Source organism: Notamacropus eugenii, chromosome 1, assembly GCF_028372415.1.
Source record: "Notamacropus eugenii isolate mMacEug1 chromosome 1, mMacEug1.pri_v2, whole genome shotgun sequence".
NCBI lineage: Eukaryota > Metazoa > Chordata > Mammalia > Diprotodontia > Macropodidae > Notamacropus > Notamacropus eugenii.
Genome location: NC_092872.1, coordinates 427,011,805 through 427,039,696, shown reverse-complemented (window position 1 = coordinate 427,039,696; position 27,892 = coordinate 427,011,805). Strand labels below are relative to the sequence as shown.

At 38.9% G+C, this 27,892-nt stretch overlaps 1 protein-coding gene and 1 long non-coding RNA gene across 3 annotated transcripts in view; one reads left to right on the top strand and one right to left on the bottom strand.

Annotated features, from left to right (window-relative positions):
* The window catches only part of LOC140518938 (uncharacterized), a 37,312-nt gene extending 21,116 nt beyond the window's left edge, over positions 1 to 16,196 (bottom strand). The window contains exon 1 of the long non-coding RNA XR_011972052.1: positions 16,067 to 16,196. This is a non-coding gene — a long non-coding RNA (uncharacterized lncRNA). The remainder of the gene's footprint in view (positions 1 to 16,066) is intronic.
* Positions 16,197 to 16,396: 200 nt separating this feature from the next.
* Positions 16,397 to 27,892, top strand: part of DHX35 (DEAH-box helicase 35) — a 58,557-nt gene continuing 47,061 nt past the window's right edge. The window contains exons 1-2 of one of the 2 annotated variants that reach the window (XM_072631496.1): positions 16,397 to 16,558; positions 21,461 to 21,594. In XM_072631496.1, coding sequence (XP_072487597.1) covers positions 16,519 to 16,558; positions 21,461 to 21,594 — 174 coding nt within the window. In that variant the 5' untranslated portion in view covers positions 16,397 to 16,518. The remainder of the gene's footprint in view (positions 16,559 to 21,460; positions 21,595 to 27,892) is intronic. The other variant, XM_072631495.1, reaches the window with a different exon arrangement.

Below are 27,892 nucleotides of genomic sequence, written 5' to 3'. Positions count from 1 at the left end.
AGGAGTTTTGACTTGGTAAAGGTCACATAGTAAATTCTGGAACTGGGGCTTAAAATTCTAGGTCTTTTGGATATCAGATTGTTTTTCTACATTGCAAGGCTGTTTCTTAATATATCCAAAGATATGTAAAAGCTACTTAAAATTTTAAACTTTTACTTTGACAATTTAGGTTGATGCCCTGGGGGAGGTTCATAGCATCTTTGGGTGTGAGGGAGGGAGGTTCAATTTCCTTATATGAAAAATGACAAGAGTTGGACTTAATTACCTCTAAAGTCCTTTCTCTCTGTGAATCTATGATCTTCTTATCCAAGCAACAGGCAAGCATTTATTAAATTGTGCCAAAGTGAGCAGGGTCATCAATTTTAAGAACTGCTCACTAGCAAAATACTCTGCTCCTTTTAGAATGGAAAAATCCTATGAGCACACTTAAATGCCCTTGGTTCTACTTTGATTCAGCAATACCCACAAAGGCATATGCTCCACAACTGGTCAGTTATAGTGTGGTTGAAATGTGTCTGCCATCCCCCCCGCCAGATTCAATTTCCTGGGAACGTGGCTACCAAGTCTATAGTTACATGCTGACACATCATATCATGTCCATGAACAGGCAGCACATCCTAACTGGTCATTTCTTTTATGTCTATTTCACTTTGCGGTGCTATTTATGAACTTTAATTCTTAATATGTACTTTGGATTTTCTGGCATTTCGATGGGAAGCTGAGGTGTTGTTTCTTGCTTTGGGATCTTCACTTTGAGACCTTTTTATTGTTCCCAGTTTCATTTATGGTATGGTCCTTTGGCACCTAGCCTACTCCTGCACTGCCTTGGCATACCTTATCATTTTTGGGTTGGGCCCCTCTCAGGAATGTCACAAATATTGCCAGATAAATGAAAATTTTAGAGAAGTATTTCACTGGCATTTATTTCCCTCATGGGGCTGTCTGGGGATGGATGAGTGAACATATCTCCCAAAAGGAAGTCATGTTGCTGCATCAGACATAACAAGTGTTTTTTTCTTTTAATTTTACTCTTTTCAATTAATAAAATACTTTTCTCCGTCCCTCCTCAGCCTCCACAGGAAGAAAAAAAGAAAACTCATAACAAATATGTATAGTCAAGCAGAACAAATTCCCGCATTGGCCATCCCCCCAAAATATATCTCATTTTGTACTCTGAGTCCATTACCTCTCTTTCAGGAGGTGGTAAGTGGAATGCTCCATTAGTCCTCTGGAACAGTGGTTGGTTATTGCATTGATCAGAGTTCTTATGTCTTTTAAAGTTTAAATTGTTATCCTGGTTCCGCTAATCTTACTGTGCATCAGTTCACACAAAACTTCCCAGGTTTCTCTGAAACCATTATTTCTTATAGCACCAGAGAATTTCATTCTATTTTCAGCCATTTCCCAACTGACGGGCACCCCCTGACTTTGCAGGTCTTTGCTGAGAGAGCTGCTGCAAATATTTTTCTACATAAATGCTACAGTTAGCATTTATATAGTGCTTTAGGCTTTGCAAAGCACTTTACAAATGTTTTATCTTCACAGCAACTCTGTGAGGTAAGTGCTATTATTATCCCCATTTTTACAGAGGACAGTAAGGCAGACTGAGGCTAAGTGATTTGCTGAGAGTCACACAGCTAGTAGGTGTCTAAGGCTGGATTTGAACTTATATTACTCCTTATGGACAGACAGATGGATGGATATGTAAATCCTTTTCTCTCTCTTTGATCTCTTTAGGTTAGTAGTGGTACTTAAGGAAAAAGTATATTTCCAGCTAACAACTTTTGGGGCATGGTGCCAAATTGCTTTCCAGAGTAGCTATACTAATGTATTCTTCTCCCAACAGTACATCGATGTGCCAGTTTCTCCATCATACCTCTAAAAATCATCTTCCTTTTTTTAAAAATCAACTTTGACAATCTTATGGGCATGAGGTAGAACATCAGAGTTACTTTAATTTGTATTTCACTGATTATTCATGATTTGGAGCATTATTTTCACGTGGCTAGTGATAGCTTAGATTTCCTTTCTTAAGAATTACTTATTCATATCCTTAGACCATTTATTAGTTGAAAAATGGCTTTTATTCTTTTATTTTTGAATCAATGACATATATCTTAGGAATGAAATCTTTATCCAAGAAACCTGCTATATTTTTTTTCTAGTAAGTTGCTTCCTTTATAATTTTAGCTGCATTTTGCTTTGTAACAACTTTTTAATTTTATACACTCAAAATTGTCCATTTTATCTTTTACGATTTTTTCTATTCCTTGTTTGTTCATAAACTGTGCCCTTATCTATAGATCTAAAAAGTAATTTATTTCTTATTCCTCTAATTTGTTCATGATGTCACTTTTTAAGTCTTAAGTCATATATTTATTTTGAGCATATACAGCAAAGGTTTCTTAAATTATAAGGTAAAATGAAGGTTTGTTAAAACGGCTTTCCTGAACAAGTCATCTATAGTTAGAGGTGAGCTGTTCAAATGTTCCTTGGTTTGAGGCTGATCTCATAGTTACCTTTTGGACCTTAATAATCTATCCCAATACACTTAGTAGTACAGGCCAAGAGTGATGAGGGCCCCAGACTAAGATCACAGCCTTGTGAGAATCTAGCAATTGATTAGATATGAGGAGTTCTGATTCAGATGCTGTGAATCTGAGTTTCCTGCATGGTTTCACCCACTGGAGTATATACTTATTCATGTCAAATTAACATTTCTATTGGTTGTGCATATTCCTATATCTTTTTTCTTAGAATTTGGTAACAATTGTTCTCCCTATTTGCCATAAGAATAAGAAGTGAATTGGAATTGACTCCAGGGTTCCAGTCCAGTGTCCCACCCACCGCAGGAATCCTCTCTGCCACATCTGTGGTGCACTATCCTAAACCAATTCAGCTATATTTTCTTCTACCCTTGATTCCTTTGCTCAATACCACTTATGTCTTGCTTACCCACAACCTAGGAGGAAGTTATGCCAGCATGCCAATTAGGTCCACTACAAATTTATTAATAATTTTCACAACTAGGCTTTTAATCAATCAACCAACCAACCAATATTTACTAGGCACCTACTATGTATGGCCCAGGTATTATGCTAGGCACTGTGGACTCTTTCATAGCAAATCTTTTGTTCTTCCTTGATTGACTCTATTCCACTTCTCTCAGGGGCTGTTACAGAACTCCTTTTTTCCCTCAATGCCTTTACACCGCCTTCATTCCCATCTTCAGCAGACAATCTTACCTCCACCTTCGCTAAAAAAGTTGAGACCATCTGATGCGCGTTCCCTTATCTTCTCTACTTCATGCCTAAAGATTTCTCTACATTTTTATCCATTTTTTTTCTTTATTCCTGTTTCTGAGGTAACCCTTTTCCTTGTTTAGCCCAGCTTCCTACCTGATGATGGTTGGTTGCCATGGGTCAGATGACAAACAGAATACACAGTAGCAACCTGACATTTTTTCACAGGCCATCCAAAATCCTATGCTCTACAGGCTCTTTCCCAGGCCCTACATATATGCTCAGATCTACTCCATTCTTAAACTCTCACCTGACCCTGCAATCCCACCAAGTTATTATCCTTTATCACACTTTACTGCTAAATGCCTAAAAAGAATTGTCTTCCCTTTCTGCCTCCACTTCACTATCCAGTCATTTCTCAATTACTTGTAATTTAGCTTTGGGACCCACCACTCAGCTGAAACTGTTCTCTTTAAGGTTACCAGCAATGTTAGCAGCTAAAGTCAATAGCCTCTTCTCAATCTTTCTTTCTTGTTCTCTTATGTGACTTTTGATATTATCAATTACCCATTATTCCTTTGGCTTCCATGACGCTGCTCTGTCCTGGTTTTTTGAGTTGTCTGATTTGTTCATCTTCTTTGCCATATCATTATTAAAATTCTGCCTCCTTAGCATAGGCATGCTCCAGCCAGGGCCTCCCTTCCTTTTCTCTTTATGTTCCTTCAGTGATTTTATCTGTTCCCATGCGTTCAATTATCATTTATGCAAAAAACTTCCCTAAGACTTGGGATGCCCCATACAGTATATCCAGACTTAATCTGAGGACCATAAATTTAAGAGCTGAAAGGGAACTTAGAAAGTCAAATGACCCAACTCCCTAATTTTCATAGAGAAAGAAAATGAAGACCAAGGAGGTTAAGTTACATAGATCATAAGTGGCAGAGCCAGGATTTAAACACAAGTTCTTTGACTCTAAAGTCAATGATCTTTTTGTTGTACCTTGCTGTCTCCTCTCCTTCACGGTAGTCCTAGATTGTCAACATTCCCTTACTTAAATCCAATTCACTTGCATGTCATGGCATCATTTCCTTGACATCATGGTCCTCTTCAAGAACTGTAATAGCGAGCACTCTGACACATCCAGGATGGTCTGCTATCACAGGTTCTTAGATCTGCTTTTCTAAAAGGAAAGCAACTTTTGAGGGATCAACAATCCTCTTTAATCACATATATCAACAGCCAGAATATAAGCAAAGAAATAACTGCCTGACCATAAGCAATACATACATTACAGATCAACAGACAGATGAACACAGATCCAACGTGACCATTACACACTTACATAGTTACCAGAGTGAGCAGCACCAACATCTGGGTTTTCAAAGACGGGGGTGAGGGGGCTGAGAGGGGTGGGGTTTGCTCCTTAATGGCTACCCAGAATCTCATCTGGCACATGAACCTTCTTTCAAAAAAGCCCCCAAAGCAAAACCTCACCTCAGAGTATATATGTGAACTTTTCAGAACCAGAAGCCAAGACCCTCATGAGCCAGTGCCTCATTAGCAATGAACAAAAGGTGTGGGCCGTGCTACAAAACAAACCTCCCCTAATCTGAGGCCCATTAATGGGCGGGGAAAATCTTTACAAAAATGAAGGACAAACAGCAGTCTACATTGTAGTCCAACTGTTCATCGGTTAGCTCCTGAATGTCCTACACACACCTCAACTTCATTGTTCAAATAGAGCCTGTTATCTTTCTTCCCTGCTGTCCCCCCCAACAACTTCCCTATTTCTTTTGCTATTTAATTTTCCTATGGTGGTTGAGGGAAAACTATCTTTCCAGGTACTCAGACTCATAGTATCTGAATCACCCCTCTCCACAACCCCTAAATTTTGCAAATGTTGCATTCACAACATCTCTTATTGTTAGGGGTGTAAGCTCAGTTTCATGAGGACAGTCTCGGGCAGGTAAAGGTGAGGACTTCTAAACCTCAGAGTTTTCATGAGGCCCCCCAGGGAACAGCTGGGAATTGAGGTGTGAAACACGGGCTATCTTGTGCATTTCCACCTCTTCTCAGTGGGAAACTTGCTGGGGAGAGCATCCCACCCTTGAGATTGGCCCATGGTCTGAGCACACCTGTTGTTGACTAGCTAGGGGCTGAGAGCATGCACGGTATTCACGTGCAAACTATGCGGCGGGAGAGCTTAAGTAGGGACAGGAAAGCCTGAAGGCTCTCTTCTGGATGCGGAGTCCCCTCCAGGGGCTCTTCGCGCTGAGGGGCCCTTGGAGGGAAGAGGGTCCCCCCCCTTTTCCCCTCCCATCCTCTTGCTGTATGATCCTTGCCCCCTTGGGAGGAGGAGGATTTCTCTCTCCTGAGGAAGAATTCACCCTGCACATGTAACCAAGACCCTGAATAAAGCCTACCCCTTGTTCGACTCTGGAAAGTCTCTTCTCTCAATACGTTTATCCGGTTGGCCGCTGAAGACCAGTGAAAAGGTAAGACTCGGGTAGCCCATTGGCCTCTAGCCCGAACATCTTATAACCTTCCATTTTCTCACAAGATTGTCAGTCTAGTCTAGGTCCTCATCACCCCTGGCCTTGGACTACTATAACAGTCTCCTAATTTGGCCTTCCTGCCAACTTGGCAGGCCTAGTATGTCCTTCCTGCTTCCAGTTTTTCCCTTTTCTCCATTTGGATCTACACACAAATGCTAATTTTTCTACAGCTCAAGTATGACCATGTCATTTTCCTGATAAAAAAAATTTCAGTGGTTTTCCATTGTCAATAATATAAACTCCTTAACCCCCTTAATCTGACACCCCCTGACTGACACTTCCAGCTTTATCCATACCATCTCCCTTCAGGGACTGTTTTCTTCATCACAGCCCTTCAAGTTTCTGAAAACTGGCATCATTTAAACTTCTTGAGGGAGAAATTATTTAATTTTTTTTGTCTTTATATCTCCAGATCCTAGCACAGTGAGGGGCCCATAGCAGGTCTTTTTCCAGACTAAAACATCCTTAATTCCTTCAGTCATTTCTTCTTCAACTTTCTTAGTTTTCTTAACCATGTAAAATGGCTTTGAGTTGTCTCACCACCTTGGTCATTATCCTTGGACAAGGTTGGGGTAGGACATGTGGGGCAAATATATTTAGAAGGAAATAAAAAGTAAATATGAGTTTTTGTCAGGTAATAGGGCATGGTGTAAAACAAGCACTAAATTGGAAATCAGGAGACCCAGGTTCTCAACTTTATTCTGTCCAGTTATGTGATATTAAGCAAATTACACGATCCCTCTGGGTCTTTTTATTGGTAAAGTAGTATTGGACCAGATAAATTCTAAGGTCTTTTCTAGCATTAAGGAACTTTGATCTAATATTTCTCATATTTCAGTTCCTCATATCTCAATCCTGTGCTCATTTAATTTGTTTCACCAAAATATTCTTAACATTAAATGATTTTTCATGTGATCTGAAGCAACAGAGTATAATGGAAACAGTACCAGATTCAGGAAACTCTGCATTCAAATTTTACCTCTGACACTTACTAGCTATGTGTCCCTGGGCAAGTCACTTGATCTCACTGGGTCTCAATTTTGCTATCTGTAAAATGGGGATATAAATAATGCCTATAGGACTGGGAAGATCACATAAGATAACAAATAATACATACAAAGTGCTTTGCAAACCTTTAAAGGCTATACAAATGTCTTTTTTTTTATGTGAAACTTCTTTATGTTAGCAGTGTGTTTCCAAATACAAAGTCTGCACTTTATACACAGAGCTTTCAAATCTACTTTCTCAAAATAATCTATGGAAGTAGATAGGGCAGATATTCCCATCTTAAACATTAATGTGCTTGGGTTTCAAGTTGACAAGTGTTATGCTCAAATTCACATTCCTGGTTAAGTAGTACAAGACTGGACCGGATTGTGAATCTCCTAATTCCTATAACAATACTTTTTCTACTAAATTACTGATTTTTTGTCATTACCAAAGTATCTCTATAATTAAAGGCAAAGTTACATTTTGTTTTGTGTAAGATAAAGATTACCTGACAAACTGCTTGTCAATTAACTTTTGAAATATTAAATGCTATCTTAATTGTACAGGGATAGGAAGTTATTAATTAAAGGAATCAAATGGTACATTCTTTGCAAAATGAATAAAAAACTTCTATTTTTTGTTGTCAGTCTAGAATTTCATGTTGGATTTACTTTTGCATGAAATATGCAAACCCTTGTTTACTAAAGGCTCTTCTGAAACTTTTAAACAAGAATTGATAATAATGATGATAATTCATATTTATACTTTTTCCTTATGTCCATTATTACAGCTGAGGAAATGAAAACGTAACACAACACCGTTCTTTTAGTTCTCCTCCTATCCGGCCATTGTTCTTTGGAAGTCTCCTTTATCATCCCCATTATCTTCTTCCTGTCTCCTAAGACTTTGTTCTGGAAAGTCTTCTCTCTCTCCTTTGTTGATCTCATCAGTGAGCCTGAGATCAATTACAGTATCATCTTTTGAGATGACTCCCAAATCTATATACCTAGAACTTATCTGTCTTCTGAGTTCCAATAAATCAACAAACATTTATTTAGTGCCAATTATGTGTTATACATTGTACTAGATGCTTGAGGTACAAAACTAAAAATGAAACAATCCCTGCTTTTCAAGGGTAATATGCTCTACCAAGGGAGATGTGTACATATATAAGTACATGCAAAATAAATATGTATCAATTTTGAAGAAGAAATACTAATAGCTGGGGGCATGATCAGGAAAACCCTCATGGAAGTAACTGAAGGAAAACTAGGGATACTAACAGGTGAAGGTGGGGGAGAGTACATTCTAGTCATAGTGTTTAGCTTATGCAAAGGCACAGAAATAAGAGCTGGAATGTGGTGTGTGAGGAATGGCATGAAGGCCAGTTTGGTTAGACTGTAGCATGTGCAAACTGAATAATATATACTAAGCCTGGAATAGAGGGTTGGAATCAGGTTATGAAGGGCTTCAAATGCCAGGCCTATTATATTGCCATCTGATTCCTGGACATCTCCACCTGAATGTCCTGCGGCCATCTTAAAGTCAACATTTCCAAAATGAAGCTGATATTTGTCATCAGGAAATTACAAACCTTATGAAACTTATATGAAAAACTAGGTTTATTATGAAAGAAATGAATACGTGGAACCCTAAGCAAGTGCAAGGAGTTCACAGTCTTCACAATCCAATTATAATATTTTGGCAAAGAAAGGAGGAGAAACAAAAATCTCCACCTAAATGGAAGTAGCAGGGGAGGAGAAATGAATAATTAAGATGGCAAAAGTAGCATTCTTTTCTTGGGAACTGCTACTATGAAGATATGATACTTGGCTTGTCTACAAGCACAAATAGCTTCTCAGTACAGACTGTCTGGTGCCTGCCTTGACTCCCAAGGACACACAAGGAGTCCAATTTGGGATACAAACAACCAATTCTATCAGGTCAGAGGGCTTCCTCATTGACACCTTCAGGACCTCATGTATATTCTGGGTCCAGTGATTCTGAAAAATATGGTAACTCAAAAGGACAAATTCAGGGGACCCTTTAACATCTTATCTTCCAGCAAATGAATCCCTCCTTCAAAGTTCCCCTTTCTGTTCATAGTACTACCATCCTTCCATCACCCAAGTTCATAGTCTGGGAGTCATCCTGACTCCTCCCTCTCCCTAAACTCAACTGCTAAGTCTTGCCAATTCTGTCTCCACAACGTCTCTTATAACCATCATCCTCTTCTCTCCACTTTCCTGGCTGTCTTAGTTCAGGTGTTTATCACCACTGCCCTGAACTGGGGCAGTGCCTTCCTAATTGGTCTTTCTCTCTTAGCCTCTCCCCTCTCTAATCCATCCTTCAAATAGCTGCTTATAAAAACTCAGATCTGACCGTTTCACTTACTTCATTCCCCCACCCACCCAATTTTTCAATGGTTCCCTATTACCTCTAGGATAAAATGCAACCCCTCAACTTGGTATTTTTCTTTTTATACACTGTTTTCCAAATTGATCTTCTAGCTAATTTTTTTAAAATTTATTTAATTTATGGAATAAAACAAGCATTTCTATAATAGTATAATAAAAAAGATGATTGCATATAAAACTGCAAATCTATTCTGTATAACTTGCTATTCCTTTTAATATATAATAAAGTTATGATGGAAATTTCTTTTTTTTCCTTCCCATCTCTCCCCCTCAACCTTCATGGCTACCGTGAGACACAAATATGTGTATATATAGACATATGTAAAATCATTTTATTCATACTTCTGTTCATCAATTCTTTCTTTGGATGAAAACACCATCTCCCTTCAAAACCTTTGTAGTTAATTTGGGTAATTATAACGACCAAAATAACTTATTCACTCAAAGTTATTTAAAACTATTGCTATTACTGTATACAATGGTCTCTTGGTTCGGCTCATTTCGCTTCTATTTTGTGCAAGTCTATCCATGTTCTCTCAGATCGTTAAACTGTTTCCTGCACAATGTATTCCATCTACAATATTTGTACAAGTGGAATGCCCCCCCCTTCACTTCTACCATTTTATTATTCAAAGCTTCTTTCAAAATCCGGCTCACGTGTCAAATTGTATATGAGGTCCTACCTGATTCTCAGTTATTAACACTCCCTCTCTCTAGAAATGTCTGTATTGTTTTGAATATACTTGTATATTCCTTTGTATTTTGTATTTCCTTGAATACATGCCAAATCCCTTCAAGAAAAGGTGAGTTTCTCATAGGCAGACTATTTTGTTTTTGTATCTTTGGTATCTAGAATGATATTGGAAGGTGCTGATAAATGCTTGTTGAATTGAATTGAGACTTAGAAAGTCAACTGGCTTGCCTCATCATGTACCTGGTAAGTGTCAGATAGTGATTCAAACTCAGGTTTAGACTTCAGGTCTAGTGCTCTTTCCACTACAACAAGTCTTGAGAGATACTTAACTGCTTAATACTTTTGAGATGTGCATAGCACAGTGGTGTTCTGGATTTGGCTCTTAAAGGTTGGAAGAGCCAATTTTTAAATTTTCAGTGTATTTATACCTCAGAAATGAGAAAAGAAGTAGTATGACCGTGTGTGTGTGTGTGTGTGTGTGTGTGTGTATGTATGTAGATGATTTACATATATACACACATATTTTAAATTGAGAAAATGATTTTATTAAGTCTATATTTTTAAAAAATTAATAATAATAATTAAAAAATCAAAACCACTTTATTGGAATTAACTGAAATTTGTAGGTTGATTTTAGTATAGAAGAAACAGAATGATCATTTGAGACTTCATGGAATAATAACCTAGCTAAAAAGCCAAACCAAAACAAAACATTTAGACCACGGCTTTTTTGTGTCTTTTAAAAAATTTTTTTAAATTAATTTGCTTATTTTTAGTTTTCAACATTCTTTCCACAAGATTTTGAATTCCAAATTTTCTTCCCATCTCTCCTCCTCTCCCCATCCCAAAACACCGTGCATTTTGATTACCCCTTCCCTCAATCTGCTCTTCCTTCTATCACACCCCTCTCTTCCCTTATCCCCATCTTCTCTCTTTTCTTGTAGGGCAAGATAGATTTCTATACTCCATTACCTTTATCTCTTATTTCCCAGTTGCATGCAAAACTCAACATTCGTTCCTAAAACTTTGAGTTCCAACTTCTCTCCCTTCCTCCCTCTCCCCACCCATCCCCAATGAGAAGGCAAACAATTCAATATAGTATATATGTAGTTTTGCAAAAGACTTCCATAATAGTCATATTCTGAAAGACTAATATATTTCCCTCCATCTTATCCTGCCCCCAATTTATTGTTCTCTCTTTTGACCTTGTCCCTCCCCTAAAGTGTTTACTTCTAATTACTCCCTCCTCCCCTTTGCCCTCCCTTCTATCATCCTCCCCCCATATCTAACTTATCCTTTTCTCCCTTACTTCCCTGTAGTGTAAAATAAATTGTCATACCAAATTGAATATGCATGTTATTCCTTCTTTAAACCAAATGTGATGAGAGTAAACTTCACTTTTTCCCTCTCACCTCCTCCATTTCCCCCTCTACTGAAAAAGCTTTTCCTTGCCTCTTTTATGAGATAATTTGCCCCATTCCATGTCTCCCCTTCTCCTCCCAATATATTCCTCTCTTACCCCTTAATTTTATTTTTTTAGATATCATCCCTTCCTATTCAACTTATCCTGTGCCCTCTGTCTATATATATGTACATAATCCCTCCAACTACCCAAATAATGAGAGAAGTTTCAAGAGTTACAAATATTATCTTTCCATATACGAATGTAAACAGTTCAACTTTATAAGTCCCTTATGATTTCTTTCTTGTTTACCTTTTCATTCTTCTTTTGATTCTTGTGTTTGAAAGTCAAATTTTCTATTCAGCTCTGATCTTTTCATCAAGAATGCTTGAAAGTCCTCTATTTCATTGAGCGATCACTTTTTTCCCTTGAAGTATTATACTCAGTTTTTCTGGGTAGCTGATTCTTGGTTTTAATCCTAGGTCCTCTGGAACAGCTCATATTCCAAGCCCTTCGATCCCTTAATGTAGAAGCTGCTAAATCTTGTGTTATCCTGATTGTATTTCCACAATACTCGAATTGTTTCTTTCTGGCTGCTTGCAATATTTTCTCCTTGACCTGGCAACTCTGGCATCTGGCTAAAATATTCCTAGGAGTTTTCCTTTTGGGATCTCTTTCAGGAGGTGATCGGTGGATTCTTTCAAAATGTATTTTACCCTGATGATGTCTAGGCTCTTTTTTTGATCATGGCTTTCAGGCAGTCCCATAATTTTTAAATTGTCTCTCCTGGATCTATTTTCCAGGTCAGTTGTTTTTCCAACGAGATATTTCACATCGTCTTCTATTTTTTTCATTCTTTTGGTTTTGTTTTGTAATTTCTTGGTTTCTCATAAAGTCATCAGCTTCTATCTGCTCCATTCTAATTTTTAAAGAACTATTTATTTCAGTGAGCTTTTGAACCTTGTTTTCCATTTGGCGAATTCTGCTTTTTAAGGCATTCTTCTCCTTATTGGCTTTCAGACCTCTTTTGCCATTTGAGTTAGTTTATTTTTAAAGGTGTTATTTTCTTCAGCATTTTTTTGGGTCTCCTTTAGCAAGCTGTTGACTTGCTTTTCATGATTTTCTTGCATCACTCTCATTTCTCCTCTCAGTTTTTCCTCTACCTCTCTTACCTGTTTTTCAAAATCTTTTTTGAGCTCTTCCATGGCCTGAGACCATTGCATATTTATTTTGGAGGTTTTGGATGCAGAAGCCTTGACTTTTATGTCTTCCTCGATGATGTGCATTGTTCCTCCTCATCTGAAAGGATGGATGAAAATTCCTGCTCACCAAGAAACTAACCTTCAGTTGTCTTATTCTTTTTCCCTTTTTTGGGCTTTTTCCCAGCCAGTTACTTGATTTTTGAGCTTTTTGTCAAGGGGAGGGTATACTCCGAGGACCTGTAAGTTCTCAGTTCCTCTAAGGTGGCACAATCAAGGGAGAGGAGTTTACTTCTCTCCTGGCCTGCGCTTTGGTCTGGGAGCAACCACAAGTATTTCTGCCCAGGATCTGCGAATACGATTCTCTCTCCACAAATGCCTCCAGATCCACTGCACCAGAGTTCCTCTTCACCCCAGGACCACCACTCAGAGCTGAGATCCATATCAGTTGTTTGATTCCCCCAGGGTCTTAAGGCCAAGGGCTACAAAAATGGACCTACTGCCACCTGGGACCCAGGGCTAGACCATGTTCCTTTCTCACTCAGGTGAGAGAGCTTTCTCACTGACCTTTAAAGCTGTCTTTGTCATTTGTGGGTTGAGTAATCTGGGAACTGCAGCTGCTGCTGGAGATTCCTCCCTGAGGCCTGCTCTGTTCCTGTCTGAGCCATGCCGCGTGGCCAAGGCTGGACTGGGCTCCGTGGGCTGCATTTCACTCTGAGACTGGTGTGATAGATCTTTCCTGTCAGCCTTCCTGGCTGCCTTGGACTGGAAATCTCTTTCACTCTGTTGTTGTGTGGCTTCTGCTGCTAGAATTTGTTTAGAGTCATTTTTCACAGGTATTTTATGGGCTGTAGGGGAAGAGCTTTTACTGATTTGTCCTTCTACTCCGCCATTTTGGCTCTGCACCCTTTTTTGTGTCTTAAGACCCATTAGGGGCCAGTCTGTAGAAGCCTATAAACTCCTTCTCCAATAATTTTTTTTTTTTAGGGCCAATAAGTAAATGTTTCCTGTTACTCAAGGATGTTGAGTTCAAATTCTACCCTGGCAAATTCTGTGGATCAGGTCACTCTTTGTATTGCCCCACTCCCAACACAAAGAGATGCGGTAACCTTAGGATTGATTATAGCTATCTATGTTGGTAACTTATCCCCTACAAGACTGTATGCTCTCAGGACAGAGGTCTTTCCCAAACTCTCACCTCCAAATTGCCAAGTCTAGGGCTTTGAGCAGTAGGCACTTAGTGCGTGTTATATGCTTGAATTGTGATAGGTTGACATGCTGGAAATCTCATCTCAATAACACAAGGTTCACAACCCTCAAGTCATTCTTCCTCCTTCACATTTTCTTTGACTTTCCACATCCAGTGGGTTTTGTCAAGTCTTCTTGTTTACTTTACCTTCATAATGTCTCTCACATTTGTCCCCTTCTCTCCACTAACACAACTTCCATCCCATTTCTACCTTCAATCTCTCACCTGGACTCTTGCAATAACCTTCTCAGTGTAAGTGTTACACTGATTTTTCTAAATCATGAATGTGACCATGTTAAATCCCCTACTCAAGAAACTTCAGTGGTTCCCTACTGCTTCAGGATAAAATGCAAACTGCTCTCTTTGACATTTAAAACCCTTCAAAATCTGTCACCCACCTATCTTTTTAAACTGATTTCATGTTTCTCCTCATATACTCCATAATCCAGTCAAACTGCTGTTTACTGTTCTCTTTCCTCTATTCTAGCCTCCACTAAACTACTGAAGTGATTTTCCAAAAATACAGATCTGACCATGTCAATCCACCACTGAATAAACTCCAGTGACTCCAGGATCCTCTGTGACATTTAAAGTCCTTCACAACCCAGTTCCTTTTACTCTTGCTATTTTGCTACCTCCAGAGACTCTGTGAATCAGGTATACCAACTTACCTGCAATTCTTCCAAAACATAAATTTGATGGGGTGCTTGAGTGCCTGTGCTTGGACCCCAATTCTAAAATTACATTTCTCTCTGGTGTCAAAATACTGTCTTGTGCAGTTTCTCCCCAGCCCAAGGAGAGCCTCCCCAAGCAAAGCTAATATAATAGTCAGCTGCACCTATAGAATTTATTAGTTTGAACTAGCTGTGTACTGGCTGAACTGGCTGTTACTGGGTCATAGCATTTACTACTCACTGACCAATCATACGTATCCCAGACTTAGATATACATATACTCCTTATGTTTACCTTGTCTAACAAGATATTGATGGGAGCAACCTGGATATTTCTCAGTCAACCCTGACCGTGAGTTGATTTACTGACATTTCCGGTCTAAAACCACACCTCCATGTAGCACTCTTTCCCCAATTTCCCGATGAACCTGCACAGTAGATACTAAAAGTGCATGTTTCTTTAAGGACTAACCACTCCTTAATCCTGCCCTGAATCACCTAATTAGCATATTTGGCACATGCGGTACTATAGAATATCCTACATAAACTACATATAAAGGTTGCAGGTTCCTTAAGAACTCTTGCCTGCTGAAAAGCACAACAAATCTTTACTACCTTGACCTCAAGAATGCTTGAGTTTGTGAATTCTTTTAAGACAGGGAACTCCAGTCTTGGAGTTTCTGTATTTTTCCAACCCTCATCAACTTCATCTCCAGTCTCAGTCTCCTTGCTCTGGCTATTTCAAATGCTATCCTTTAGTTACCCCCTTCTACTTTCCCTAGGTTTCTTCAAGAATCAGCACAAATCTCACCTTTTGCAACCCTTTCTTTCCTATTTGTCCATTCCTCCACTTCCCACTCTGTCACCTTCCATTTACCTTGTAAATATTTTGTACGAACATAGCTACTTACATGTTTTCTTATTAGAACGTGAGCTGCTAAGGGCCAGGACTGTGACTTTTACTTTTTATTTTGTCTTTTCTTCTGTCTCTAGCGTTTGGCTTAATAGATCCTCGTTGACTGCTCTTTGAACCTAACATTCTATCTCTAGCCTCCATGCCTTCCTTTGACAGATAGTCCTTTGTGCCTGAAAGGAAACCTCCCTCCTGATTGTAAGCCTTAGTTTCCTTCAAGGTTCACCTAAAGCAAAAAAGCCCCTCCTGATGTTCCCAGTTCTTAATTCCCTCCTTCATAACCCTGTACTTAACGTTTTACACACACACGTATACGTGTGCATATATTTTTGTATTTATCTATGTGTACATATTTGGCACCCTACTGGAGCGTAAGTTCCTTGAGATGGGGGAAGGGGTACCTGGCATATAGTAAAGATTTAAATAAGCTGAACGGGATATCTGACCGCTCTGCCCCTAATTTACCACAGAATCACTTTTTAAAAAAATTAGTTTCTACTGATATACACCCTCCCTACCTCCAGAAAGCCCTCCTACATAGCAGTTTCTAAGAGGACTCCATCAGCACATCCGATCGATGCACGAAAGTCCCAAAACACGCCCAGTTTACACGAGCTGGATGTCCCCTACGGCCCCTGGGCTCCTTCGGGGCAGGCACGGGCCTTTTCCTTTCTCTGCCTCCCCTAGCCCCCGCCAGGTGCTTAATAACAGTCCGGCCGCCTGACCTCTCACCTCTGTCCACGGTGGGGGGGGGGGGTTCTCTTTCGAGGCTTTCCTGATTTCCAACACTTTCTTTGGAGGGTTATGGACAACAATTCCGGCCTCAGGAGGGAGGCGAGGGGGTCGCGGATCTGAGGTCAGGGCGGGGTCGGCCCCACTCGCCGCGCGGCGGGCGCGCGCTAACGGCTTTCCACAGTCCCCTACTAGCTGAGAAGTCACGTGAGGCGGGGGGGGCGGTGCTTAGCGCCGGGGACCGAGAACGCCTCAGTCCCCCGACGCGGCCGCCGTAGGCCCCTAGTGTAGGGGAGCGTGAGCGAGAAGGGCCGAGCGCGAGGCTTCTCAGGGCCAAGGCTGAGCCGGCCGCGGCGCAGGTTACCTCTACCGCCCCGCCCCCCTCTCTTTGCTCGCTCTCGGGCTCGCCCGCGGCCGGGGGCGGAGCCCTTTCTGTGACCTTTTACCCCAACATGGCCGCGCCCATGGGACCCGTGAAGTTCTGGAAACCCGGTAAGGCCCTGAAGGGGCTCGCTTGGGGGGATGAGGGGGTGGGCTGGCCCCTTGACCAAGGCTCCAGGACGAAGGGAGCTTCTCCTGCAGCACGCTTGAGAGGACGCAGCCCCTGCCTGGGGGTCTGCCCGCTGTTGGCAGCCCCTGTCCGGTCCCTCTCGTACCCCGTTCTCTGCCCGCGGCCGGAATCGAGGATCACCCCTCCTTCCTCGAGCCCCCGCCGCCGCCGGTGGAAGCCGGACCGCGAGTGATGACGGCCCCCCTTTCGCCAGCGCTTTGAGGTTTCCCACGACAAGGTGGATGGGCTCATTCCCGTTTTACAGATGAAGTCACTGAGATTCAGAGTGGGGAATTAGTCTGCTGGGGGTCGTAGAGCCCGGACTTGAACCCGCGGCTCCAGCGTCTCCGCCAGGCACTGGCGCTCTTGGCCATCCCCGCGGGCGGACTTCTCTCCTCGCCCGGCAGTCAGACTCGGGCACCCGGGGAGTCCTCCCCGTCCGTGGTGCAGTTTCATACATCTCTGCCCCAAAGTTGGACTTCTCTTTCCCCATCGCGCCTTTCCTCTGCCCTTCTTTTCTGGTCGCTTTGTGGTCGTTAGCCTCAGGGTCTCGGACCGCTTCCACTCGCTGTAATCTGCCTGTTAAGGCAAAGGGGATCGCAGGGGAAATGGGACGGGGAAGTGTTACTATGTAGCGAGTGCAGTTAGGGAGTCAGGGGAACACCAGGGAAGATGTGTGAGATCCTCAAGTGCGGGATGCTTTCTGTATGGCAGAGAACCAAATAGGCATGGTTTTAAATTCCATTTTCTTTGTCGTTTGATCATTTTTAAACATTCATTTATGGTCCCATTATACAAGTAAAGTCATGCAAAACATTTCAGTATTAGCCATGTTTAGAAGGAGAAGGAAGAGAGAAAAAATTAATGCTTCGGTCTTCACTCCAAGTTCATTAGATCTCCCCTCAGGAGGTGGATGGTTTTTCATCCAGTCGTTTGGAATTGTCACTTCTTTTCTGCAAGTAATCTGTAGACTGTCATAGTCTCCAAATGTAATCTTATGATTCAGCATTTTAAATTGCCAGCAATTAACAAGTAGCAAGAACTAAACAGTGATAATTAGAACAAAACTACCAATTTAATAAGTATCCTTAACAAATGGGATATGTATTTATCCCCTGTCTCATTTTTTAAGGAAGATAATGACTGGTCAGAATGTGAAACCTGGATGTAAATTAATGATGGATATTTAAAGAATCAGATCTGGCTTCTGTTTTGCTCATCTTAAATAGTACCAAATTGCTGCAATATTTTCATCTTGTTTTGTCACATTTTGGAATGTCTCCCTAACCTGTATTCACAGCCTCTCCACACATTTTCTTCCTTAGTTATCCTGAAATCATGTATTTTTAACTGATAGTTCAGGACTAGATTTTAGTTATTGCAATCTAGCATATGTCTACAAACACTCATAAATTATTTTTTTTGCAAGCTGTAATTGTAGTCATTCAATCACCTGTTATTTACTGAGGAACAGTTACTTGCTACTCTAATAATAAGAAATAAGGTAATAGAAATAAGAATAAAGAAATAAGACATTTTAAAAAAATTTGAGAAGGCTTGGGCTTAGAAATATTTCCAAATTAATTTTTGTATTATTTGGACTATTTGGATTTTTTGAGGAATCAATACAAAAAAGAAGGAAAAGAGGATTACTTTTGTTGTAAGATTTAATCAGATTTTTCCCCCTGTTTTCTAGTGGACTATTAATATTTCCTGCCTTAAACAACGTATGAATTTATTGCTGTTGCAGAATTTATCCTCTCTAAGCAAATGAAAATTTTGTACATTCCATTTTTAGTCTTTTACAGACATAGAAGACTAACATTCCATGTCCCTTCTCATTTGCTACTGCATTCAGTGAGCCTTGTTCACTTTTAGCTAGTAAATAACTGGTTTTTTTTTTTAAAGATGTACTCAAAGTTTGCATAGGAACACAGTCCCATAAAAATCAGTTTAAGCTAAGATACTGAACCAAGAATGTTTTCTTTTGGGTAAGTTTTACTCATGGAGTTTTTATAAAAAGCCTTAAACACAGTTAATTCATAGGCTAAGGCTACTAATGGTAACCCTTTTCCTTCTGGTTCTTTTTCCTTTTTTTAAATGAAGTTTGATAGTACCCTGAAATAGTTTGATTTCATTAGATTTTTAAGTACAAAATCACTTTAAAACTATGGTGAAAGAATCTAATGATTTTATTGGTTATAAGTAGCAGTTTTGAATATATATATATATATATATATATATATATATAGAGAGAGAGAGAGAGAGAGAGAGAGAGAGAGAGAGAGAGAGAGAGAGAGAAGCATCAAAGAAAGGGGAATACTGAATTGAAACAGCCATTAGTCACATTTTTCTGGGTTGAAGAAAACAGACATTTAAGATTTGATAATTTTTCAGAAATTTCATTGATAAAAGGCATGGCTTTCATTGTTTTAAGTGAAGAATAGTGCTCCTCAGGCTGAAAGTGATCATAAACAAATATAGAATGGGCTGAGGAATTTACTGGTATTAGAAAACATTATTGAATTTCTCCTTTGTTTGAATGGAAATCTTTTAAAGAGAGGAGACCAGGTAAATACTGTGCGGCAGCTGTCATGTAAAAAATTTCATAACAGAAGAGACAGTGGTACTCTTAGCTATTGGAGAAGAAAGGTGTAAATGAGAAAGAGGAAGTTTGGGTGGAGTAAAAAGTGATGATGGGTGAAGTCATTGAAAAGCAGTGTGACCAAATCACAAACATGAGGAAAAGTTTCAGTCTTTTCAAACAGAGGAAATGTTCAGAACAGAAATTCCATAGGAGCTGTAAAGGGAATATTTTTAAAAATAAATTTTGTTTTTATATTGCTTACATTTCTCCCAAAAAGCTATCATCCCATATAACAAATAAGAGGAAAAAGTCAGGTGTGGTGATATACTCATGTTAATTCTGGCCCCTGTGGATGCTAAACCTGGTGGATTTCTTTATGGTGAGCCCATGAGAGCCCATAAGAGCTTGGGGGTCACCAAGTTGTTAAAGTCCAAATCAGAAATGGATCAGGCCAAAACTCCCATGCTAGTTAGTAGTGGGATCAGCCAGTGAACAACCCTTGCACTTCCAGTGTGGGTGAGATGGGGAGACTCTCAATATTTAAAAAAAAGAATAAAGAAAGAAAAGGAAAAAGAAAAAAATTGGGAGGAAACTGAATTAGCAAAGGTGATCAAAAGAATATGTTCTTTCTAATAGGGCCAGGAGGGAAAGATTTAAAAAGAAAGACTGGAAGGTGAGAGAGAACATTGAACAAGTTTGAAAAGGTAAAATTAAATATATCTCAGTTAAATAAAGGTGATAGTGGGGCAAATTATTTAATGATAACTGATATTTATATAACACTTTAAAATTTACAAAACATTTGCGGTGTAGTATTTTAATTTGTGTGTCCTCCTCATTTGAAACTTAGAATTCTGTCCACCCTAGTCCTTCAGAAAATATAAACCCAGAAATAAGTGAGAAAGACCCTGAAGTGCCAAAATAGAATTCTAGAATTGGAAGGTTTCTTAGAAGTTATCTACTTTATCTTTGGGGTATGTGGGATATTCAGGGAGGACCTCTGGTGTGAGGGTTTGCCAAACCCTTTTCAAGGTTGCTGATCCACTTTTGATGTCCACCTGTGCAGTTCTCATTTGTGGCTCCAAGAAGCTGTAGCATGTACATCAGTCACACCCTGGTAAATTATCTCAGCAGACAGGCTAACCCAGGTTGAGGGTATCTTAGAGGCCTCAAACCTGCCTGTGATTTAGGGGGATGTGTGCCCCAAGCATGTGAAGTCTTCCTCCAGTGGAATAGGAATAATTTGTTTCAGCAGCCTTGAAGATAGCTGAAAGCAGGTTCTGTGGAGCTCTTAGAGTGTGTTCTTTGTAACTTTATCTTTCCAACCAATGTGCAAATGTCTTTATAACAGTTTTTAAACTGGGGTCTGTGAACTTTTAAAAAAAATTTTTTTTGGTAACTGTATTTTAAATATAATTGGTTTTCTTCGTATTTTGAGCATTTAAAGACATTATTTCAAGAAGGGGTCCTTAAGTTTCACCAGACTGCCTAAGGGATATTGATGCAAGAAGGTTAAGGACCCTTGCTTTATAGTATTCTTTGGACTTTAAAAGCTTATTTGAGCATTTCTGTTGTTAGAGACTCAGTCCTGCTTCATGTAACAGCTAACATTGTTAGAAAATTATTCTTATATTTAGCAGAAAATCTACCTTATTACAATTTCGATCTGATTTAGCCTTTTAGAGACACATGGAATAATTTTTTTAGATGGTAAACTCTGAAAGTAAAGGCTTTTCTTGTTTCATCTTTATCCCTTGCATTGTGTCCTGTGCATTTTAGGCATTCTATAGAAACACCTAGAATAATTGATTTTTATCTTTCTTCCATGTGTCAGCTTCTCAGATGCTTGAAGACATGTATTGTGTATATTCCCCCTTTCTCCCTTTCCCCACCTTGTGTCCATTCTCCATTATGAATATCCTCAGTTACTTCAGCTTTCATATGAAAGTTTCCAGGCTCTCTAGCATCCTCCTGATTACCCTTTGTTTGGATGCATTGCAATTGATCTTTCTATCCTTGAAATGTTTCACAGAACTGAACACTGTACCGAGTGCCATGGGATTATTACTGCCTTCCATCTTACTGATACTGTAGTCTGTATGAGGGTGAAAGTTTTCCTGTTCTGATACACACTTTCAAGATACTTTTCCTAAGGTGAAATTTAGTAACATAATATAAAAATGCATTGGATATTTTAATTTTTATGTATTTATCTGTTCATAAGATGACAGGAATTCAATAAATATTTATTTTACAGGCACAGAAGGCCCAGGTATCAGCATCTCAGAAGAGAGACAAAGTACAGCAGAAAGCTCTGGAACCACTGTTATTTATAATCCCCATGCTGCCCTTTCTATAGAACAGCAGAGACAAAAGTTACCAGTTTTTAAGGTACTATATTATTCCACTGTGCCTGAATTGTGTGCTTATTGACAATTTTTATATTCAATTCAGCAAACATTTATTAAGCTCCCATACTGTGTGCTAGTCACTATGATAGAAAAGACAGAAAAGAAGCAGCTTCTGTCTTTAGGGAGTTTACTTTTTTCTGAGGATAAACAACATGAATGTAGATAAGTAAATATAAACTGTATGCACAGTAAGTCTAAAGTAATTTTGGGGAGACAGGGAGAGAGTACTAACAACTGAGAGAATAAGGAATGACTGGGAACTTGAGTGGAACTTTGAAGGAAACTAAAGATTCTAAGAGTCAGAAGAGAAGAGGGAGGACATTCAGTGCATGGGGGACAGTCTCTACAAAGGTGTAGGGGTGGGAGATGGAATGCTGTATATAGCAAGTAGTCTAGTTTGTCTGAAACATTGAATGCAGTTAAGGGTAGTAATGTGAAATCACTGCAGAAAGATAGAAGTCTGATTGAAGGATTTTAAATACTAAACTGAAGTATTTGTATTTTAGCTTAGAGGCAGTTAGGAGCCAGTAAAAGTTCTTTAGCTCTGAAGTGACCTAGTTAGAACTATGCTATAGGAATATCAATTTGGTAGCTGTGTGGAGAGGGGAAAGACTGACAGCTGGGAGGTCAGTTTAGAGGCTGTTGGAGTATTCCAGGCAAGAGGTGACGAGCCTGAATTAGGACTGTATGAACAGAGAGAGGGGGACATATGGGAGAGATGTGAAGATAGAGGTGACAAGGTTGGAAACTAGGTGGAAATGGGGAGTGAGAGGAAAGAGTAGATGATAAAAGAATGAATGGAAAAGCATTTATTAAATAATTATGTACTAGGCCCAATATTAAGGGCTGGGTATAAAGAATGTAAAAAGAAAGGCAGTCCTTGCCCTAAAGGAGCTTTCAGTCTGATAGCTAATAGGAGAGTAGTGGCTAGGGAAGTGAGTTTTATGTCAGAGATGATGAAATGAGGTAAAGGGCAGTCAACTGATTTGACCTTCCCTGAAATATTGGTATTATTGATCCAGAGCAAGAGGTGGAAATTAGGTTAGGGGAGAGAGGTGTATGGAGATGGCCTGACTGGATGACTAGATGGTATGTGTAGATGAAACATGGTATGGTATCTAGTATTACCAGCAGATATAAGCAGGCTAGTTTTCATTCACACAGTCACCATTCAGTCCAAGCCCTGTGAACTCCTAGGGCAGGAGTTCAGAGATGAGTAGATTAATTTCTGTAGTGTCTCGGTTGGGAATCTGAGTGACTGGAATTATAATAATATCCTTGACAGAAGTAGGGAAGATAGGAGAAGGGGTGGATTTGACGAGAAAGATCATGAGTTTTGTTCTGGTCATGTTGAGTTTGAGATACTTTTGGGACATGTAGATGATGGAGGAATTGAAGCTTTGGAGAAGATACAGCTTTGGAAGTTGTCTGCTTGGAATTAATTGAATCTTTGGGACCTGTGGAGCTCAGTGTATATATAGAAAAGAGTGGATATGCAGTTTTAGTTTTTTCTAATACATTTTATTCATGTACTTAATTTTTGTGTCACATACATTTCCTACTTAATTTTCCTCCTAGAGAGCTAGTCTTAATAATAAAGAATTTTTTTAAAAATAAAAAAGGAAGAAAAGCTTTTGTAAGGCTAATCAAAATATCAAAAAAGTCTGATGTCATATGCAGTATTTTACACCAGCACTTCTTAAACTTTTTTCACTCTCGACCCCTTTAGCCTTAAACTGTGGGTTGTGACCCTATATGCCATTGGATCCACATTTCTACAAAGGAATAGGGGGTGAAGGCAGGGATATCTTCTCATATTTCTTTTTTGGGACCAAGTTTGGTGATGATAATTTTGCAGCCTTTAGTTTCAATTGTTTTAGTCTTTTTCCATTTATATGGTTGTAATCATTGTGTGTATGTGTGTGTGTGTGTGTGTGTGTAAATATATATATGTATGTATGTATGTATGTATGTATTCTTGGTTACTCTTCACTTTGTATCAGCTGATCTAAATCTTTCTATGCATCTCTGCAGTACTTTCTCTAAAACATTTTTATTAGATTTATTAGAATATATCAAAGGCCTGTGAATCCTAAAACCTGTTACCTCTCACAACTTGTGAAATACTTAGAATTGTTTTTGGTTGTTAAAAGTAACCTTATAAAATCTTGAAAGACTTTAGTGTTTTTCCAGTTAGATACGTATTACTTGAGAATATAAAAACATTTTTAAAAAATTTCCTTTAAATTAGGAACATCATATATTTATTATATACAATATATATTTTACTCCAACAAAGTCATCTTTTTGTTTCTTAATGAGGTACAGATTTGATCCTTTGTGTTTAGAGGGAGTTTATTATATTAACAAGAAAAATGATAAGGAAAAGTCTCTTCTAGGTTTAAATATGTGAGCTTATGATCTAATGAAAGGATAGGTTTATTGTTCAGGACAGATGGTATAAAGTTAATGGACTGCAGAAATATTTTGCTTCCATCTTTTCTGTCAAAGAGAATGATTTATAGATCTGTCAAAGTAGGATGAACATCATTAAACAGAAATACAAACGTATGATAGGTGAGGAAATAGTAAGAAAAGCCCTGTTTTTACAAATGAGTTACACTCTTTTACCACGGATCAGTGACACCCCAGTGTAGAAAATTCCTTGTGCTTTTTGTGGAAATATGGGGAAAAAAAAACTTGATAGGTGCCAAAGATTAGAGACAGGCAAATAATTTTTCCCCCCAAAAGTGTGGATTCCAGTAATTATAGATTGATAAGCCTGATGTTACTTCCCAGCAAAATGCTAGAATGGTTAATTAAATAATTGGTCTCTGAATCTTTTTTAAAAAATTAATTTATTTTTAGTTTTCAACATTCACTTCCATAAGTTTTTGGTCTTTGAATCTTTAGAAAGGAAAACAGTGATCATTAAGAACCAACATGGATTCAGTAAGAATAAATTGTGCTAGCTAACCTAATTTCCTTTTGTTTTAACAGAATTATTAGACTGACATGTCTGAGAAAGCTGTAGATCATATATCTGGATTTTGTCTAATTATTATAGCTACATTTATGTAGCATTTTAAAGTCATAAAATACTTCATATACATTTTCTCATCCTCAGAACCCTGTGAAACAGGCAATACAAGTATTATTCTGATTTTACAGATGATTATTCATTTGCAAGTTATTTGGTAGTCTGTCATGATATATTTGTAAACAAGACAGATGAATATTGATTGGATTATACTACACGTGAGGTATATTTATAAGTAGTGGATGTCTGGATCAGTAATGGATTGGAAGCAGGTCTACAGAGAACTATTCTGCAGAGTTTCAACCTTGGCCCAAATGACTTAGGTGAAAACACGTGCCAGTGACAAAGTGGCTGTGAGAGGTTGGGTTATGGAATCTGTGTAAAGACTAATAATGGGTTTGGAGTTGGTGAAGCCAGGCTCACCTCCAAACTCTGCACTTACTTCCTTTTTTGTGAATCTGCACAAGTTACCTAATCTGTCTGAACCTCACTTTCCTCATCTGTAAAATGAGGGAGATGGACTAGATAACATCTAATGTCCCTTCCAGCCCCAAAGCTATTATCCTATTACCTATTGTATCACAATTGGTTGGAATGACAGGCCAAATTTAAGAAAAACAAAATAAAAATTTGTCAATATCAACCAAAGCAATCAAATAAAAGTACAAAATTAGGAATAAAATTTTATTTTAGCCTTTAATAAGGCATAACCAAAATAACTGATAAACAAGTAAATTTTTTTCCTTAAGAAAATCATTTTCTTTATAAATTTGACAAATGGTCACAAACAAAGAATAAGGCAAAATTGAGTAGGTATAAATTTAAAGTCTTGCAATTAGGTTTTTAAAAATCAGCTACAGGAATATAGAGTTTTAGAGCTGGAAGGAACCTTAGGATTAGGAAATTATGCCTAGACAGCAGTTCACTTGAAAACAACTTGGGAATTTTAGGTAATTACAAGGTCAGTTTGAGAATATAATGTGAGGTGACTGCCAAAAAGGCTCAAGTGATCTTAGGCTGCATTCCAGAACAGTAGCTAGGTGGCAAAATGAATAGGGCTCTGGACCTGGAGTCAGGAAGACCTGAGTTCAGATGTAGCCTCAGATACTAGCTGTGAGACCCTGGGTGAGTCACTTAACCTCTGACTGCATGTTTCTTCATCAAAATGAGGATAATAATAGTTTTGTTATAAGGACAAATGAGACATTTGTAAAGCACTCTCTAAACCAGGAGGTAATTAGAGTACTCTAATCAGGATGTAGTGCTCTTTGCTGATTGGACCACATATGGAATATTCTTTTCTGTTCTGAGAGATAGACTGTGCCAAAACAAGCATGGAGTGATTGGGGCTCTTACCTGGATGCCAACGTCTGGATGTAGGGGTGGGAGAGAGATTTCCACTTTTCCCCCAGCACTGGCAATCTAACTAACCCATTTCCCCTCCCTCTCACCTGTCATCTCCTAAAAGCATTCAACTAGCTGTACAGCCCCTCTCTGCCCCGGCCTTATCACTTGCCCTCTTCCTAGATCTCACCTTGACAGCTTCTCTCTTCTCCCATCTTCACTCCTCCTGTAGTATACTCAGCACTTGCCCTTCTCTGTTCCTGTCATTCCCTGCCTTCTGGCCTTCTGTTTCTCTTGAACCCTCTGAATCTTTTCTCCATGGTGATGTAGTGGATAGACTACTGAATTTAGAGTAAAAAAAACCTGGGTCAGAATTCTGACTATGGCTCTTAATAGTTTTGTGACCTTAGGCAAGTCATTTCCCTTTTCTGAGCCCCAGTTTTATTTTCTGTAAAATGAAATGCTGAAGGGGTTGCAAGGGTTTCAAGTGGAAAAAGTTTAAGAAGCACTGCAGTGGATAGATAATCTTATCTAGCTCCATATCTATGATTCCTGTTATCCTAGATCTCTTCCTTTCATATTCCTCCCATCTCCTAGTGCTCACTGAAACTCAGTGTTTATCTGAAGACACTGTATTTCTTGACTTCCTCTTCCAAGCTGACTGCTTCTTTTCTTTTAATCTCCGGACTCTCAGGGCCAGAAACTGCAGGCATACTCTTTGCTTCTGATGGCCCCACTCAGAATGTTCATTTCATCCTGTTCAGGTCCTTGTTGCTGTTATCTGTGGACCTCCAGGTCATTTTACCTCCACTCCAATAAGTTCAGTACAAGATTCATAGCCTTTTCTACCCCAGCTTCTACCAGGAGTGGGGAACCTGTGGCCCTCTGACTGAATCCAAACTTCACAGAACAAATCCCTTTAATAAAAGGATTTGTTCTTTAAAACTTGTACTTGGTCAAAAGGCCTTACCCAAGGACCTAGAAGGCCACATGTGGCCTTGAGGCTGCAGGTTCCCCACCCATGTGTACCCTTCAGACACACTGGCTTCACAGTTACTTATCCTCATCAATTCCCATGATTCTTTTCTCTAATTTACCTTAACCATACACAGGAGTGTTAGTTTGTACCACCCTTCTGTTCCATCTGATCAGCTGAATTTGTCCCAGTTGCCAGGATTCCTTTTTGTGACTCTAGATCAGGGGTTCTTAACCTTTGTTTTGTGTCATGGACTCCTTTGGCAGTCTAGTGAAGCCAATGGCCCTCTTCTTAGAATGTTTTTAAAGATATAGAATAAAAATATTTTAATTAGAAATGATGCCAATTTTATTGAAATACAGTTATCAAAATATCCATTTTTAAAAAATTCAAGTTAAGAACTTCTGCTCTAGATATTGACAAACTGCAACCTGTCCAAAGAATAATGATCCAGTTCATGTAGGTATTCTAAGTGTCATATGCAGAATGATTAAAGGAACTGGAGATGTTTAGCCTGGAGAAGAGAAGACTTAGAAAGGAGGACAAGGTAACTTTCCTCAGACACTTGAAGGGCAATGATGTGGAAAGGGAATAGTGATAATAATAACTTACCTTTATATAGATGGTACTTTATACATCTCCTTCACCACAGCCATTGAACAACTTATTACCTCTAATTCCTTTTATTTTTTGTGAATAAAGGAAAATTCACTGTATATTGAAATATACACATACATATACACATATATGTAATATATAAAATCTATAAGTAACTGGTTTGTGAATATCTGTAGAATTAAAGATTTGGGCATCTCTAAAATATGCTTACTTAAAATAAATTGCAGAAGCTAATTATGCAGATTATAAAAAATCTTTTTTTTGTTGTTTCATATAGATCATTGCTTTTTCATTTTTTTT